The following is a 17,170-nucleotide window of genomic DNA, read 5'->3' on the forward strand; positions in this document are numbered from 1 at the left end:
ATTTCTGCTATGTAACTATCTTTAACTCACCGCATTATACTCGAAAACTAATCTTGCTTTAACTTGGAGATTCGGATATAGCTTGTGAGTAAATTAAAACTAGTATTCCCGCCCCGCCTTAGCTGACGACTGACAGTAGTGGCAACATTCACTCCGTTTTATTTGTAACCGGTAAAAGGCTGCTCCTTTAGTTTATATTACTGATAAAATGACAGCAAGTCCATCAATGCAATACATAAGTAAAAATATGCAGTATTTATAAATCTATATAATGTCAGCAATCCTCAATTTCTTTCTGAATCTATAGCCTTCACAGTGTGTTGAATAACTTTCAATGTTTAAAAACGATACCTTCTTGCCCAATTTGTGTGGTTCAGTGCTGTAGCATGCCATTTTCTAAAATGTTCCAGACAGGAGATTTACCTGAACAAACGACCCCAGCTGCTTCTTCTTCCTTAGAGCAGTTATTGTGAGCCAATTGTTTCAAATCACATTTCCAGGGGTCATCCTCGGTGCCGTTGCAGCGGACCTCAACCTGCAATACTGCCCAGTCTCCAACTCCAAACTGAGAATCCCCTGATGCAGATACAGCGTAGCCACAGTCTAGGTATTTACACAAAACACGAGCTTCGTTCATATCCCACATTCGACCGCAGATAATATTCCACGTCGCATGATAGTTACCGGCCTCAATTCGCCCAGCGCAAGGGCTACCTCCATCCTTAAGCACTAGATATTGGCTGACTGTTGTGGAAGAAAATGCAGTTTCAGATTATTCATCTTAGCTATATTATAAAGCTAAAAAAACAAACAGCGAGGGCTGAATTTTCGCTTCGAGAATGGGATCAGGAGTTATGATTGTTTCCGAGCCTCAGACCTGCCCCTGTGGGGAATTTTGATTGGGGCACCCCCTTAATTGTCCTGGAGAGAGGTTCCCTGTCCAATTAAGGGCGGCAGGCGGGCTCTCGAAGCTGGAGGGCTAATCAGAATGCACTTTCAGAGGACCAGCCAGGTGCAATTAATGGTAAATAATTGAGAGGGCGTTTCAACATGGAGGTGCACTCTCAATGACTTTTTCGAAACATTTCATTAAAACATACAAAAGCAGCCAGATCACCACTGGGAGAGGGGAGGGTATGGAATCACTGCACAGGCCGGCCTTTGGCTGCACCCTCACCCAATCAGGCAGGGTGGACTGTAGGACTGCCTGAAGCGCTGACACCCCCGCCTGCTGAACTGTCGCTGTTGCGTCAGGAATCTGCAGGTCGACTAAACAATCCGAGTTAGCCTCCATTACCAACCCTTAACAAGGCTCTTAACGAGCTTAATTGGCTGCCCGCCTCTTGTGGGTGGGTGGCCTTCACCGGCTCCAAACTGCATCGGCCAAAATGGCCAACGCCGGTAACAGGGAGTTGAATTTTAAAGGAACGTTGTGGATGGGTATGGAGGCGGGAGGGGACATAAAATCAGGATGGTACACATCGGACAGTATGTCTGATGTCATAGATTTGTTACAGCACAGAAACGGGCCCTTCAGCCCATCGTATCCTTACCGGCCATCAAGCACTTATCTATTCTAATTCCATTTTCCAGCACTTGACCGGTAGCCTTGTATGCTATGGCGTTTCGAGTGCTTACATAGATGCTTCTTAAATGTTGTGAGGGTTCCTGCCTCAACTATCTCTTTAGGCAGTGTGTTCCAGATTCCAGCCACCCTCTGGGTGAAATTTCCCCCTCAAATCCCGTCTAAACCTTAACTCCCTTACCTTAAGTCTATGCCCCTGGTTATTGGCATTTCCACTAAGGGAAAAGTCTCTTCCTACCTACCTATTTATCTTCATAGCTAAAATGCTCCAGCATAGGCAATATCCTGGTGAATCTCCTCTGCACCCTCTCCAGTGCAATCACATCCTTCCTATAGAGTGGCGAGCAAAACTGTATACAGTACTCCAGCTGTGGCCGAACTAGCGTTTTATATGGCTCCATCATAACCTCCCTGGACTTATATTCTATGCCTCGACTAATAAAGGAAAGTATCTCATATGCCTTCCTAACCACCTTAACTACCTGTGCTGCTGCCTTCAGTCATCTATAGACAAGTACACCAAGGTTCGTCTGACCCTCTGTACTTCCTAGAGTCCTACCACCCATTTTAGACTCCCTCGCCTTGTTAGTCATCCAGAAATTCATCACCTCACACTTCTCAGGATTAAATTCCATTTGCCACTGTTCTACCTATTTCACCAAACCATCTATATCGTCCTGTAATCTAAAGCTTTCCTCCTCACAATTTACAACACCACCAATTTTAGTGTCATCTGTGAACTGACTGATCATACCTCCTATATTCATGTCTAAATCATGAATGTACACTACAAACAGCAAGGGTCCAGCACCGACCAATGCGCTACACCACCGGTCACAGGTTTCCAATCGCAAGAACAATACACGACCATTACCTTCTGCCTCCTGCCACTAAGTCAATTTTGGAACTAATTTGCCAAATTGCCCTAGGTCCCATGGGCTCTTACCTTCTTAACCAATCTCCCATGCGGGACCTTATCAAAAGCCTTACTGAAGTCCATGTATACTACATCAAATGCTTGACTCTCATCTACACATCTAGTCACCTCCTCGAAAAATTCAATCAAGTTTGTTAGATGTGATGTCGTGATGTTACATCCTGATTTTTTGCAGGGCAGCAAACATGGAGGGCAGAGGTTAGACAGCAATGTGGCGGGCAGATAATTACGCTAGTGAAATGGCCAATTGAAAGCAATTTTATGTGTCATATGTAATTTTATGAGCGGCGCATGGGTTTTCACAGGGCTTCAAAGCCTTCCCTCGTACACTGAGGTGACATTGAGACGGCAGATCATGCATACCTGGAAGGGAGGGTATCGGAAAAGCAAACCTCAAGGGCCTGGAAGCGCCATGAAGTGAGGGCTGAGCTTAGCATGTCAGGAGTGAGGGGAAGGTTGGCGGCACTTAAGGGGAAGCTGATACGAAAGGGGAAGTGGAACCTGGGCAAGGGTCACAAATGTGAGCATCAAGTGGGCAGCAAAAGACTGCCTTTCAAAGAGAGGCCACTGATCATGAGCCTCATTCATCCAGGCTTCAGGGTACCCATCAAAGACGAAGCACATCTGAGCGAGAGGGAGTGACAGGCAGCTGCAGTGGCACTGCAACGAAATATGAGCCCACAGGCGGGACCTCAGCTGCCCCTGGACGTGGCAGAAGGGCGAAGAGGAAAGAGTGTTGGAGTTGACCAGGGCAGAAGGAGGTTTCCTCCAGATTACTTGTACAGATTGAGGCTCGACTAGCTGCAGATGTCCGAAAGGCAGTGCCAATGAAGACTCGACCCTCCATGGAGGCTGTCACTGACCTGCGTGCAATGATGAAGAATGAACTCTGCCCCAGAGGACTGGGTGGAAATCCAATGCCTTTGGTCCTGAATGTCACAGTGAACTTCTGTGCCACTGGATCATTCCAGGGATCCATTTGTGGAATCTTGTAGTCAGGAGGGCTGGAGATTCTGTGCACTTCTGCACAGATCCCAACTCATAAGCAGAGACAACCATTGGTTTCAGGGTCATTGCAGGATTCCCTCAAGTGCAGAGGGCATCAGTTGCACACATGTGGCCATCAAGGCACCAAAACACCAGGCAGTGGCTTTCATTCACAAGAAGGGCTTCCACTCCATCAATGCCCAACTGGTCCACAACCACAACAAGAGCTGTCATGACTCCTTCATACTCCATCAATTAAGGTTGCCTTTATCCTTCACTTCATCCCCAGATTGGATGGCTGACCCCAAGGCTACTGACCCGGCTATAGGAGCTGCAGACAGAGGTACAGAAGCAAAAGAATCAATGCGACCTGCTCAGCAGGCCAACTATTGAGCAGGCCAACGGATTTGTGAAGATGCAGTTCTGGTGCTTGGACCAGTCAGTTAGCACCCGCCAATAACCCATGGCAAGGGTCTTGGTTATTGTGGTGGTCTGCTGCACTATACATAACATGGCCCTCTAGAGTGGTGTGGATCTTGAGGACAGTGAGGCCCTGGAAGGAGATAGCACATCAACGAAGGAGTAGGAGGCAAGAGAGGAGGAGGAAAATGGCTAGAGGGGGTTAATGTCTAACCGATAGGTGCCCTTTCTGCATGACGAGGTGGCCTTCTCCGGCCACCCTCTGGGAAGAGGACGTGCTCCTCTTCCATATGGCTCCCAGCATTAGATTCAGGTGGGCAAGATTCTGCCCTGACCTTAGTGCCAGGCCTCCAGCTTCCCTGTGATATCTCGCTTCCCTCTGGTGCTGCGGAAGGCAGATCTCTCCTTCAGGGCATCAAACAGCCTCAGTGATGGCTGTCATGGAAGTCTACATGAGTCCCACACTTGATCTGACACTCTGGCTCTAAGAGGACAAGAATCCGTATCTATACCACTCCATACCATACTCCATTTCCATTGGAAAATTGAATTCTGAATTAGCTTCCCATATGAGGCAGGTTTCAGACCCAAAACCAGACCCAGTTCCTGTTTCTGGCCTCCAGAATGAACATTCAGCCCAGCGTCGGAAACAGGCAGGCCAGCTGGCCTTATCATTTTTGAGCCTGTCCATCTCTATTCCTGACACTGCTGGGCCCCAAAAATGTATACCCTGTCTCCAGTTCAAAATTATCTACATAGCAAATCTCGCATCAATCCTGTTGTAAATTGCATCATCTAACAAATATATTTTCAGCGCAAGCAGTTAGCTCTATAAATATAGCATAAAGAGCACAGGTAGTGATCAATATAAGCATAACACACAGCGTGCATGCAATTAACATGGGGAGTTAGAACTATAAATATAACGCACAGACCATAACCAATTAGGGTTATATACACAGAACAGATACAGCACAGACAGACAGCAATGTCCTTTAGAAGGTGAAAGAAATGTACCTTAATGATGAAATTTTAAACGTATTGGAGGATCAGAGGAGCAGCAAACTGACACAGGTCGACAATAATGGCTTAGAATATGAAACAAACGGAATTATGCACCAGTTGGAGTACCGTGTACACTATCATGGACCTATTCGAAGTCCTCATTCTGCATTTAATTAGAGCTACAAGCATGGAATTGTAATACTTTAACGCTAATAATCTGGAAATAGCGATTAACTAGCGTGTGGAATGATCTGCTGTTGTAATATTCCATGATTGTAGATTAGGAGCTTTACCTGAGCTGGCACGGTTTCCGCTCTCTGCTGTCCCCCAAGGATCTATCCTTATCACCACCCTTCCCCCTCCACCCGCCCCCCCCCCCCACTTCCCCGCCCCACGACTCATCAATTTTCTGCCCCTCGGTGACATCATTCAAAAGCACCACATTAGTTTTAACATGTTTTCCAAAGACACAGTTAAATTCATTTTTGACAACTTTTTCTATTGCAATATGTGGAGCTACTCTGGACTATATTGATAGGGCTCTTTGTTGAAATCCTGGATTTTCTGGAGATTGATGCTGCAGGGATGCCAGATGAGTAGGTGACCTGTGCACACAAAGGCAGGATATACATTGCGATATTGTTGCTCTCTCTCGCTCTCTGTTCTTGGGGCTGTTGAGGCTGGCAGGCGGTCGTGCTTGGGTATCAGAAAGTAAGAAATCAGAAGAGGAAGTTTGGGGTGAGCGATAGAAGTGGGATGCAAAGTAAGAGATCTATAGTCACACCATTAGCAGCTTGGTCATCATGTCAGATAGCACTAGGAGGTTTTTTTAAAAAATTCCTTCATGAGGTATGGGTTTTGCTGGCAAGGCCAGAATCTGTTGACCATGCCTAATTGCCATTAAATGTGTAGCTTGTTGGGCCATTTCAGAGTGAAGTTAAGAGTCAACGACATAACTGTAGATCTGGAGTCACATGTAAGGCAAGACAAGTTAAGGACATTAGTGAACCTGATGGCAATAGATGATAGTTTCATTAGCACCATTACTGAGACCAGCTTTTAATTCCACATTTTTATTCATTAATTGAATTTAAATTCCACCAGTTTTCGTGATGGAATTTGAACCCGTGTCTCCGAACCATTAGCCTGGGCCTCTAGATTACTAGGTCAGTGACATTACCCCTGCACCTCCATCTCCCCATGTGAGATGAGAAGAGACATAAGGCAGAAACATACACTTACAACAGTTGGCTTCAGGATACGAACAACCATCCACTCCATAGAGCTCAGGAGATACAAACAATCTTGTTCCCCGCTGTTTCTGCTCTATTATGTGCCACCCTGTCCGGTATGAGAGGGGAATGAATGTCAGTGAATGTATTACACTCCGTTTGGGTGATACACTTGCCATAGCTGAATAGCTGGAGGTATGTTGAGGCGGCGAGTGGTGGATGTGAGGCTAGCAGCATTGCTGGTATGTGGGGTCGGGTGGAGTATGTAAATGTTCGGCATGAGTCCTGAGTGCCAGGAGCGGCTGCTGGGTGAGTGACGATGTTGTGGTGCATTGAGTAGCGGGAGAGACTGGTGTTGTGGCGTTAAGAGATGTTGTGTGCAGATGCATTCATTGAAATTGAATGCCTGCATGAGCTCATTAGACTTCTTGTGACACTGCTGCCAGATGTTTCGGTCCAGTATCTGGCAGATGACCTTGCTGGCTACCTGCTCCCATTCCCTTCTAAGCGTAGTCCTTGAGGGCATCCTGGCCCACCCGCGGATCCATGAATCCTCATGAATGCTCACCACCACCACCAATATCTGCAGTGCAGCATGCATCAGCCTGGAGTCCTTTCCCTGTCTTGGTGTTCACTTTTCCATCATTTAAATTGCAACGATATTCTTCAGTGCAGTTTCCCTTTAAGAGGGGCAGCCTGTCTTTAAAATGATCAGGATTGTTGGGCCACATGGTTTCTGAACAAAGCTATTGGGTCACTTGTCTCTTGAATGGATAACTCTTTTAAGCTTCATACAAAGTTATTTCTCCACTAGATCCCAAGCATCATCTAATCATATATTTTATAATACTATAATTAGCGTTGCTAATAGTTGGAAAATGTAAATTTTCAAATTCATGGCGAACAACAGACGAAAAGGGAGAAACAAAGAGGCGGAAAAAACAAAGACAGGGAGTTCCTAATTTGATTTTGTTCAAATTAAAACCAGGGGGTTTAATTTTTAAAGCATGGAATTAACTCTAATTAAAAGCAAAATATTGTGGATGCTGGAAATCTGAAATAAAAACAGCAAATGCTGGAAATATTCAGAACGTCTGTAAGCACCTGTAGAGAGAGTAACGGAGTTAATGTTTCAGGCCTGTGATCTTTCATCAGTTATTTTAGTTAACTCTAATTGTCAGTTGCGTTTTGCTGATAGTTTGTAATTAGACTATTTGCGATTTCTGAGCAGAGAGACAACGACAGAGACAGCGACATACAGCCAGGAACCAAATCACAGAAAACAGAATCTATGTTAACAGCAACCCATAACAGATCACAAACAAATAATGCCTGACGTGCAGTCCCCAGACAAAGCACCGCCAGATGCAAAATTAGCAGGACACACGCTATTACATATTTTTCGCCAAGTGACAAACAGTTGAAATGAGCTCACATTCTCTCTCCATCCTGTAAACAGTCCATGATCCCCACAGAATGTGTTCCTATGACTGCGCAACTGAGATTGGGAACTGATTGTGTGACGAGGTTGGACAAAGCAGCTCATCTTCCTGCATAATTTTCATGCAAACGGTTTAAACAGGTAAACGAAAATATTCAACACTATCTAATTATAAAAGAAATACCTTTACAGAAGACTTTTACAATCGCCCCAGTTTCGCAGTTCTGCAGGCCGGACGTACTGAATGGACACTCCCATAATGAAGACTCCGTTCCTTTGCACTGAACCTTATCCAATAAAACAGGTCCCGTTTCTTGTGAGATGGGGCTGGTTGATGATGTGTGATAAGATTTGCAGCCAATCTGCCTACAGACGACTTCTCCATTAGCTGAATCCCACAGACTACTGCAGACGGAGTTCCACTGGTTTCGATAATAAATCTTCAGATCCCCGATACATGGTGCCTCCGGGCCCTCCAACCTCAAGTCCCTCAATTCTGTTAGACATTTAAGAGGAGGAACACTCATTAAGTAAATATTACCAAACTGAGCTGAAATAATCATCTTGGATTCATTACAAAACACTTTGAAGTTTCGGACTAAAATTATATTGATTAATCAGAATGTTAAAGTTATTTTGTGCACTTGCGCTTCACTTTGTCCAACGTGTTGCTGTTTTAGGATTTTGGCTTAACTTCTCTCCATCTCCAACAAGCCACAATGTGTTTTTGTGTCGCCACTGGAAATACTTATACAGAACCGTTTTGTCTGTGCTACTTACCTATTATATGTTGCGCTACAACTCTGTTTTTGAAACCATTTCCTTTATTAGTCTTTAGAATGTGTCATGGCCAACTGGGATGGTACGAGATGAACAATACACCTGGCATTGCCATTGCCTCCCACATCCCGAACAATGAAGCTTGAATCCATTTTTATTCAGTCATGCCAGGTCTTAATTTCCACGGGGATTGTGCAAGAATGTTTCAGGTCTATTGTGAGAGGCGCTACCATCATACTGCAGGGTAGACACAGCGCAGTGACTATCAGTGAGCATCACCAGCATCCTAATTTTTGGCCACGACCTTTATGAGGGATGAGGACGTTACTAATGAGGACATTAGACATCTGTCACTTCATATCTGCATAAAACGGCGTATTCATACCTTGCTTAGAACAGCAAACAATTACGTCAAGTTTCCTCTGGAATTGAGAGGGCAAGAGCAATGCCTCCTCTGGGTCTCTGACTGAGAGGAATTACAAAAACCCAGGGGTGTCAGATGTCCTGAATATTGCTCTTCGTACACCAAGCAAAATGAGTTCCAGCTGCAGAACAGTTTAAGGTTTCTTTGCTATCTTTATGCAGGTGCATGCGACCATATATTTGTATCATGCATATCACGCACTCCAGGTGACTTTAGTTTACTCTAGTTTTCCATTCCAGCAAGAGCTGGGCGATAAAGCATAATCAGCACAACATTAGCTCATGATGTTTCTTCATTTTTGTCACACAGAACCTGCACTTTATAGTAAGACCATGATAGTCACAGGGGCCCACAGTTAATTGGCATCCTAATTCTTGGATAAGTATGATGCGCAGTACATAAAGTATGCAAGATCATGGTGGAAACCATGGGTTGCTATTGAGTGGAGGTTCGAAAGAGCTGCTGCAGAGAGGCATCCAGCTGGTATACCTGCATCAAGCACTAAAATGGATAGGTGGATGGGTTACAGGAGGCTGAAGAAGCACGCTGTCAGGTATAAGAACATAAGAACTAGGAGCAGGAGTAGGCAACTCAGCCCCTCGAGCCTGCTTCGCCATTCAATACGATCATGGCTGATCTCAGTTCGGCCTCAACTCCACTTTCCTGCCCATTATCCATAACCCTTTAACCCATTACTGTCTATCTCCTCCTTAAATTTACCCAATGACCCGGCATCCACCGCAATCTGGGGTAGTGAATTCCACAGACTCACGACCCTTTGAGAGAAGTAATTTCTCCTCATCTTTGTTTTAAATCTTCTACCCCTTGTCCTAAAACTATGACCTCTCATTCTAGATTTCCCCACAAGACGAAACATCCCCTCGATGTCTACATTGTCAACCCCCTCAATCATCTTCTATAACTCAATTAGATCTCCTCTCATGCTTCTAAACTCTAGAAAGGAAATGCCTAAACTGCTCAACCTCTCTTCATAAGACAAACCTCTCATCTCTGGAATCAATCTAGTGAACCTCCTCTGAACTGCCTCCAATGCAACTACATCCCTCCTCATGTAAGGAGATCAAAACTGTACACAATACTCCAGTTGCAGCAACACCTCCCTACTTTTATACTCTATTCCTTTAGCAATAAATGCCAAAATTCCATTTGCCTTCCTTATTACCTGCTGTACCTGCAAATAAATTTATGCGATTCATGCACGAGGCCACCCAGATCCCTCTGCACCGAAGCACTCTGAAGTTTCTCTCCATTTAGATAATAATTTGCCTTTCTTTTCTTCCGACCAAAAGGGATAACCTCACACTTATCCACGTTAAACTCCATCTGCCAAATTGTGGCCCATTCACCTAACCTATCCATATCCATTTGTAAATTTCTTATTTCTTTATTGCAACTTACTATCCCACCTATTTTAGTGTCATCTGAAAATTTGGCTATAGCACCCTCTATGTCTGCATCCAAGTCATTTATATAGATTGTAAATAGTTGGGGTCCGAGGACTGAACTCTGTGGCACCCCACCAGTTACATCTTGCCAACCATAAAAAGACCCATTTATCCAGACTCTCTGTTTTCTGTTGGTTAGCCAGTCCTCTACCCAAGCTAATAAATTGCCCCAAACCCCATGTCAATCAATGCAAAGAATTAGTTTATTGCCTTATTTAATATTTTATGAGGTATTTAACTCTAAATTATAGAAAGCGTTTACCTATGTCATTCATAGCTTCAACTGTAGCACTTTGACGGGGAGGTTGCACCGACGATCGAACTGTTGAGACTGAAATATACAAAAGGGAGTGAAATACATTCTGAAAATCTACAGAGAGTGGTTCGTGGTATTAAATAATTGAACCCGAAAACTCCAATTACAAACCCACCTTTCATTAAATTTCTACACTGTTCACTCAATGCTTACATCTATATAATCTCTATATATGGAATAGAATCATAGAATATTACAACACTTCAGTATACAAAATTATGAGAGGCATTGATAGGATAGAAAGGAAGAAACGGAGGGGTCAAAAACCAGGAGGCAGAGATTTAAAGCAAGGGGCAGGAGGTTTAGAGGGGATTTAAGGGGGGAAAAAAGTCATCCAGAGGGTGGTTGGAATCTGGCCGCACTGCCTGAAGAGGTGGTAGAGGCAGGAACCCTCACAATATTTAGGAAGTATTTAGATGAGCTCTTGAAACGCCATAGCTTACAAGGCAAAGGGCCAAGTGCTGGAAAATGGGATTAGAATAGATAGGTGCTTGAAGGTCGGCACAGACATGATGGGCCGAAGGGCCTGTTTCTGTGCTGTATAGCTCTATGACTCTAAGGGGAACATTCGTCTGCCGAGTTTGCATCAACTCTTTCGAAGAGCAATACAGTTAGTCCCACTTCCTTGCTCTTTCCCCATTTTGGCTCAAAATCTGCAGAACATCTCATAACCTCCCACCTTTATGCCGGCCGCGCCCACGAGAACCAGAAAATGACTGAAAATTTTAGTTAAAAGCGTATGCTTTGGGGGCTTCGCCAGTTAGCAGAATTGCATCCTGCGAGGACTGGGAGCCCACAGAAATTCGAGGGCTTAGCAAATAAGGGCGAATTCAACACATTCCCTGCGGAACACCTTTCACATCATCAGACCAAGTCAGAGAAAGTCACCCTTATCGTTTCCATATGCAGAGATTTTAATGTCTGAATAAATTCTATCAGGCTTCTCGTCTTATTAATTTTGTACCCTGTGGCCACTTCACCCTGATTTGCCCGAGAACATTTTACTTTAAACGTTCTAATTAAATAACTGAAAGTACGAGGAAGGTTTCCAAAGGAAACGATGAAATTCCTCAAGGTATATCTGGACTTTGCGTGATAATGTAAAACGGCTGACAGCGATTCGGCTGCCTGTTTTACCTCTCAATTTGTCTTTTCATCGACTTCAAAATTGCCCTCATTATCCTTCCTCATGAATTAGATTGTTGACATCCTGCTGTTTCTTGTCCCTTCTGGACACACTTTAAGAGCAATGATATCCTCTCCGCGATTGCATTACCACCTGCACATTATACCCCAGATGGGATTTACCCTGAACTGGACCCTGTAAAAATGAATGCATTTTGGATTTGCATTCTGTGGGATGAAGTTCAAATTCTGGGACCGATTTTCACCTTCAATTGGGGGAAATTTTATTGTTTATGATGGGGCGAGAAACGGGCCGTCGCGAATCGGTCGCCGGTTTTAATTATTTTTGATTTTCTTATCCATCCTTCCCCCCACCCCCACAACCACCACCCCGCCCCCCCCCCCCCCCCCCAAAAATAAAACGACAATTCTTCCCGATCACCCTTATTTTGCCCAGGGACAAATTTTAGAAGTATCCTCTTGGCCAATTCATGAACCGCTATTTTGTGCCCCACGATTTAGTTTGTTTCCATTTCACACAGTGTCTGGTTTCTCTCTCCTTTATTAACAGTCATATTGTATAGATTATCTCTCACGCACACACATGAGCATTATACCGGTTGTATCTGTTCCTGAATCTCTTAATGTTTCTTTGCCCTCATTTCTGTCCCACAAGTTATTTTTCTCCACACAACCCTACATTCTCACAGGGCCTCATCTCTCCGTTTGACTGGGGTCTCTTTCATTACCGCATCCATTACAGCTATATGTACTGGAGGACAATTGCCCTTGTCATCACGAAGGTCGCTGCGTCCATCCATGGGCTCTTTGCAATGATGTGAATCAGTTGACTGGAGTTACTGTCCTTTATTGACTGGAATTAAAATTATTAGTCTCGTAATAATTATAGAATTAATAATAATTATCGTCAACAACGTGCTTAATTTTACTTTCCTGGGGAGATTTATACTTTTCAAGTGGTACAGTACACAGGACGAACTTTAATGCTTAATGCTTTTTTTTTCTTTGTTCCTTTCGGATTTGTGAGTGAACGTTAACTGACATCGGCTGTAAACCCGCCTTAAACTGAGTCCTTAACAATGAGCTGGTTGCGAAACACTCCTTAACCGAGTGCTTTCTTTGGAGCTGTCTTTGAAAAGCATATAACACAGTCCTTATTACGGACGCAGTTGACAAATGCCCTTAACCGAGTCCTCAATACTGAGCAGAGTACGAAACGGCCTTTGAAGAAAAACGTATTTATTTCTGTCGCCTAAAGGTTGGTATATGATTTGCGTTGTGTAATTCTGCCTCCTAAATCAATTAATGAGCATACTAATGAAACGTACTCGAACTTAGCTGCTCGCAGTTGCACCTGGGAATCGCTGAATCCCTGCTATCGGGACTTTGAGCTAATCAGTGTTTGAGCTGCTTTGTATGAGGGTGTGAAGTGGTTGCAGTCTCACTGAGCGGCGGGTAAACTGTAACATTGACCTGCCTGGTGTGAGAACCGTTCGAAGGGTTGTTGTTTCATTCAGTTCAACTTTTCACCAATGCCAATAGCGCCATTGCAGATCATCTGCCAGTTATGGCAGGTAATATTGATGGCTTCTTTAAAGGGGAGCCTAAAGGCAACCAGAACAATTGCATTTATAAAGCCTCTTTAGCATAGAAAATTTCGATGGGTGCTTCACAAGAGTGTTATCAGACAGAAATTGACACAGAAGGAGATATTTTACAACAGCTCACCAAAAACTTGGTCAAAGAGGTAGGTTTTAAGCAGCGTCTTCAGGAGGACAGAGAGGTGGGAATGCTTAGGTATTATCCCTCAGGCAAATTGAAATTGTCGGGGATAGCATTTACCTCGTGGTGGGACGCCAAAATCGTCGGCAGCGGATTAAGCGCTCCTTTGTTATCCGCCCGATTTATATTTCCATTTGACTGATCCGCTACTCCTCGATTTCCAGGCCCACCAAAGTTGAATTTAACCACCACTGAGTTTAGATTACTCACTCTGGCCGCAAAAATACACCTGATATCTTTAAAAAAAAATAGGTTTCTGGCATTGAGGAAGGGTAGAATTGGACTTGGGCCATTGCCCAAATCGGGTTTTATCGAATTTGTAGCCCATGTTTGCAACCTGTCGAATATTCCTTTCTGATAGCGATGTATAATGGACCACCGGTCTGATCGCACCCGTTTTATGCTATTTCAAAGTTTGAAAATATTTCTGCCGAGTTGCAAGAGTTGAGTTGCGCTGGGCCACACCTCAACAAATGCGCCCGACTTTAATTTCCATCAATTTCATTAACATTCGGACAAGTCGAACATCAGATCAAAAATGTTACAACTGGACAAAAACAAACAGCCTAGCAGATCATCAGTAAAATAGGGCATCGGTTTATATGACAGAAATTAGCTGACCACGACCGCCACAGCGCCGCCATCCCTGCCCAATGTCCACCACCGCTTCCCCCACCCCCCCCCCCCCCCACCCCCTCACACCAGCCACCCTCCCCCTCATCCCGACCCAACCCTCCGCTCCACATACCGACATCTTTACTGGAACGAAGCCCATAACAACATAAATCTGGCTCAAACTGGGACAAGTTATTATGGATACCCTATTAGATATATACGTGAAGTTAGATGTTGACTGTTACAGTGCCTTCTGCTCGGATAATGTAAAACATTGCTGAAATTGTGCTTGTGGAAGCTATTGCATAAGGCTTCCTGGGGTTATATTGTTTCAGGTACAGTGGGAACAGCGTTGAGATCCTGGAATATTACTATTTTGAGGTGTCAAGTCCCTAAGTCACCATTAAACGTTAGTCCTGGAATGGTACAGTCAGTGAGAAGTATAGGCAGAAACTCGCAGCCGCTGCAACTATAAAATATTCCTAAAGGAAAGGGTCAAATTATTGTTTCGAGTTACTGAAATTATCGCGCTATTTATAGCCTCGTTTTCAGGATGAGAAGAACAAGGATCGACAACTAAATCTCTAATAAAAACAAGAAATGCTGGAACCACTCAGCAGGTCTGGCAGCATCTGTGGAAAGAGAAGCAGAGTTAACGTTTCGGGTCAGTGACCCTTCTTCGGAAGAGAAAATTTTTTCAGATTTCCAGCATCCGCAGTATTTTGCTTTTATATAACTAAATCTCTAATCCCGAATTTAACATCCAACTAGGTTCTAATTTACAAAATGTTCAAAATTTCCTCACTGTTGGTGTCAACGCAGGCTAATAAAACTATACTATATATCCAAATTGGGATCTTCTTCAAAACCACAAAATTTAAACTAGAAATCTGCTGCAGTCTTTCCAAAGAAATCATTTCACTTATATTTATCTCTGTTACTGGTGACTTACAATATTCAACTCAAAGCTCCAATCACAAATTCAAAAAACCACAGTCACAATAATACTGAATTACATTAGTTTAAGTTGTACTTTTGAATGCAAATTCACTCTGCGTATCAAGGAACATTAGTTGGAATGAAACGTCTATAAAAATGATTAATTTAAGCCAATAGATTATAACGAAAAATATCATAACATATAAATAATGCGTATAATTAGATAAAGCAAATGAAATGTTGACATTTATTGCAAGGGGAATCAAGTCTAAAAGTATACAAGTGTTGCTACAGCTGTATAGGCCTAGTTAGACCACATCTGGAGTACTGTGCACAGTGTTGGCCTCCTGACTTAAGAAAGAACATAATTGCACTAGAAGCAGTTCAGAGAAAGTTCACTCGACTGATTCCTGGGATGAAGGGGTTATCTTACGAGGAAAGGGTGAGCAGGCTGAGCCTATACCCATTGAAGTTTAGAAGAATGAGAGGTAATCTTACTGAAACATATAAGATCCTAAGGGAACTTGACAGGGTAGATGCTTAGAGGATGTTTCGCCTTGTGGGGGAATCTAGAAGTAGGGGATCCAGTTTAAGAATTAGGAGTCTCCCATTTATGGCTGAGATGATTAGGTTTTTTTCTCTCTCTCAGAGAGTCGTCAGTTTGTGGAATTCTCTTCCCCAGAGAGCAGGGCAGGTTGGGTCAATGAATATGTTCAAGGCTGAGTTAGAGTTTTGATCAACAAGGGAGTCAAGGGTTATGGGGAGCAGACTGGTAAGTGGAGTTGAGGCCACAATCAGATCGAACATGATCTTATTGAATGGCGGAGCAGGCTCGAGTGGCTGAATGACCTACTCTTGCTCCTAATTCTAGTTTTCAAATGTTCTAGTTAACTGCCAATAATTCAGCAGAATATCGGCTTGTTGCAACTTATGTTTGAATAAGACGGGGGGATTGTAATACAATTAAACCAGACATCCGTCTAATTCCATTGCAGCTGACAGGTTTCTAAACACCTTTTCAATGAGCACTGCACAGAATAAGAAACGGACAAAGCTCCCTACGGCAGAAACATTTATTAGTAAACGGGGATTGACTTTTCCCTATTACTCTCTGCCTGAACATTGCAGAGCTGTGAATTTGCAAAAGATTACCATGAACTCCAGGAAGATTCACAAAAGGATTAAAAGAATTAACAAAAGGAGCATAATTCAATAAATTGTGACGGGTTCTGTATGATTGATTGGAATATACCAAACCACTCCAAGATAAGACACCCTTTCCATAACGTAGATTTCAGGAAAACGGAATTGAGATGTACTTACCCATTGAAACTGGCAATACCAGCACGAAAATCCGCAAGCCCTGCATTTTACAATGACTATATTACACAGACATGAAGGTGAACCTGATCCATGGATCTGCGGAGAAACTGTACCTCAGCTCGGTGAGAAAGGCATGTGGCCCACATCAGACAACGGTTCTATTTATTCACCGGAAAGAGGTGCTTAAATCCAAGCCTACCAATGATTTCTGTTTTTTTTTGTTGCGGCAGATAACTGGAATCGAGAAACCAATAACATATTATTACCAATTTAGGGAAAACCAGAGTATGGGATCGGGAGAGGGTTTTTTTGTGCTTGTAGTGTCCAAGTTTCCAATTAGGATTGAAACTTAGAAACTACATGGGGGTTGGATCCAATAATGGTTATTTTTTAATAATGGCTACTGCAATGTTCTTCTGTTTATACAGCTACACATGTAACAAAAATACCCAACAGCCACAGAATGTAACAAACGATTACTTTCACTCGGTCTCCGTGTCCAGCGAGAGGGAAAGAGGAATATCACACCGAGGAGCCATTATCTGTTCGACTCCACGATCCTGTAAGTTACGGCACGTTATGGGATCTTCTTTAGACACAGATAGGTAAATAGATAGATAGATAGATAGATAGATAGATAGATAGATAGATAGATAGATAGATAGATAGATAGATAGATAGATAGATAGGCAAAGAGGCAGGCAGCCACAAAAGGCAGACTGGCAGAGTTAGAAATAAACAGAAAAAAACAAATAGAGATTTGGGATATGAG

The 17,170-nt window shown here is 43.4% G+C and overlaps 1 protein-coding gene across 2 annotated transcripts in view; it reads right to left on the bottom strand.

The window, feature by feature from the left end:
* Nucleotides 1-16,519, bottom strand: part of LOC137375486 (deleted in malignant brain tumors 1 protein-like) — a 55,422-nt gene extending 38,903 nt beyond the window's left edge. Inside the window, exons 1-4 of one of the 2 annotated variants that reach the window (XM_068042823.1) lie at nt 16,399-16,519; nt 10,540-10,608; nt 7,792-8,103; nt 424-744 (exon numbers count right to left, since the gene is read on the bottom strand). In XM_068042823.1, coding sequence (XP_067898924.1) covers nt 424-744; nt 7,792-8,103; nt 10,540-10,608; nt 16,399-16,444 — 748 coding nt within the window. In that variant the 5' untranslated portion in view covers nt 16,445-16,519. Of the gene's footprint in view, nt 1-423; nt 745-7,601; nt 7,672-7,791; nt 8,104-10,539; nt 10,609-16,398 lie in introns of those variants that run through there. The other variant, XM_068042824.1, reaches the window with a different exon arrangement.
* Between the last annotated feature and the right edge of the window lie 651 nt (nt 16,520-17,170).

Source organism: Heterodontus francisci, chromosome 11, assembly GCF_036365525.1.
Source record: "Heterodontus francisci isolate sHetFra1 chromosome 11, sHetFra1.hap1, whole genome shotgun sequence".
Classification (NCBI taxonomy): Eukaryota; Metazoa; Chordata; class Chondrichthyes; order Heterodontiformes; family Heterodontidae; genus Heterodontus; species Heterodontus francisci.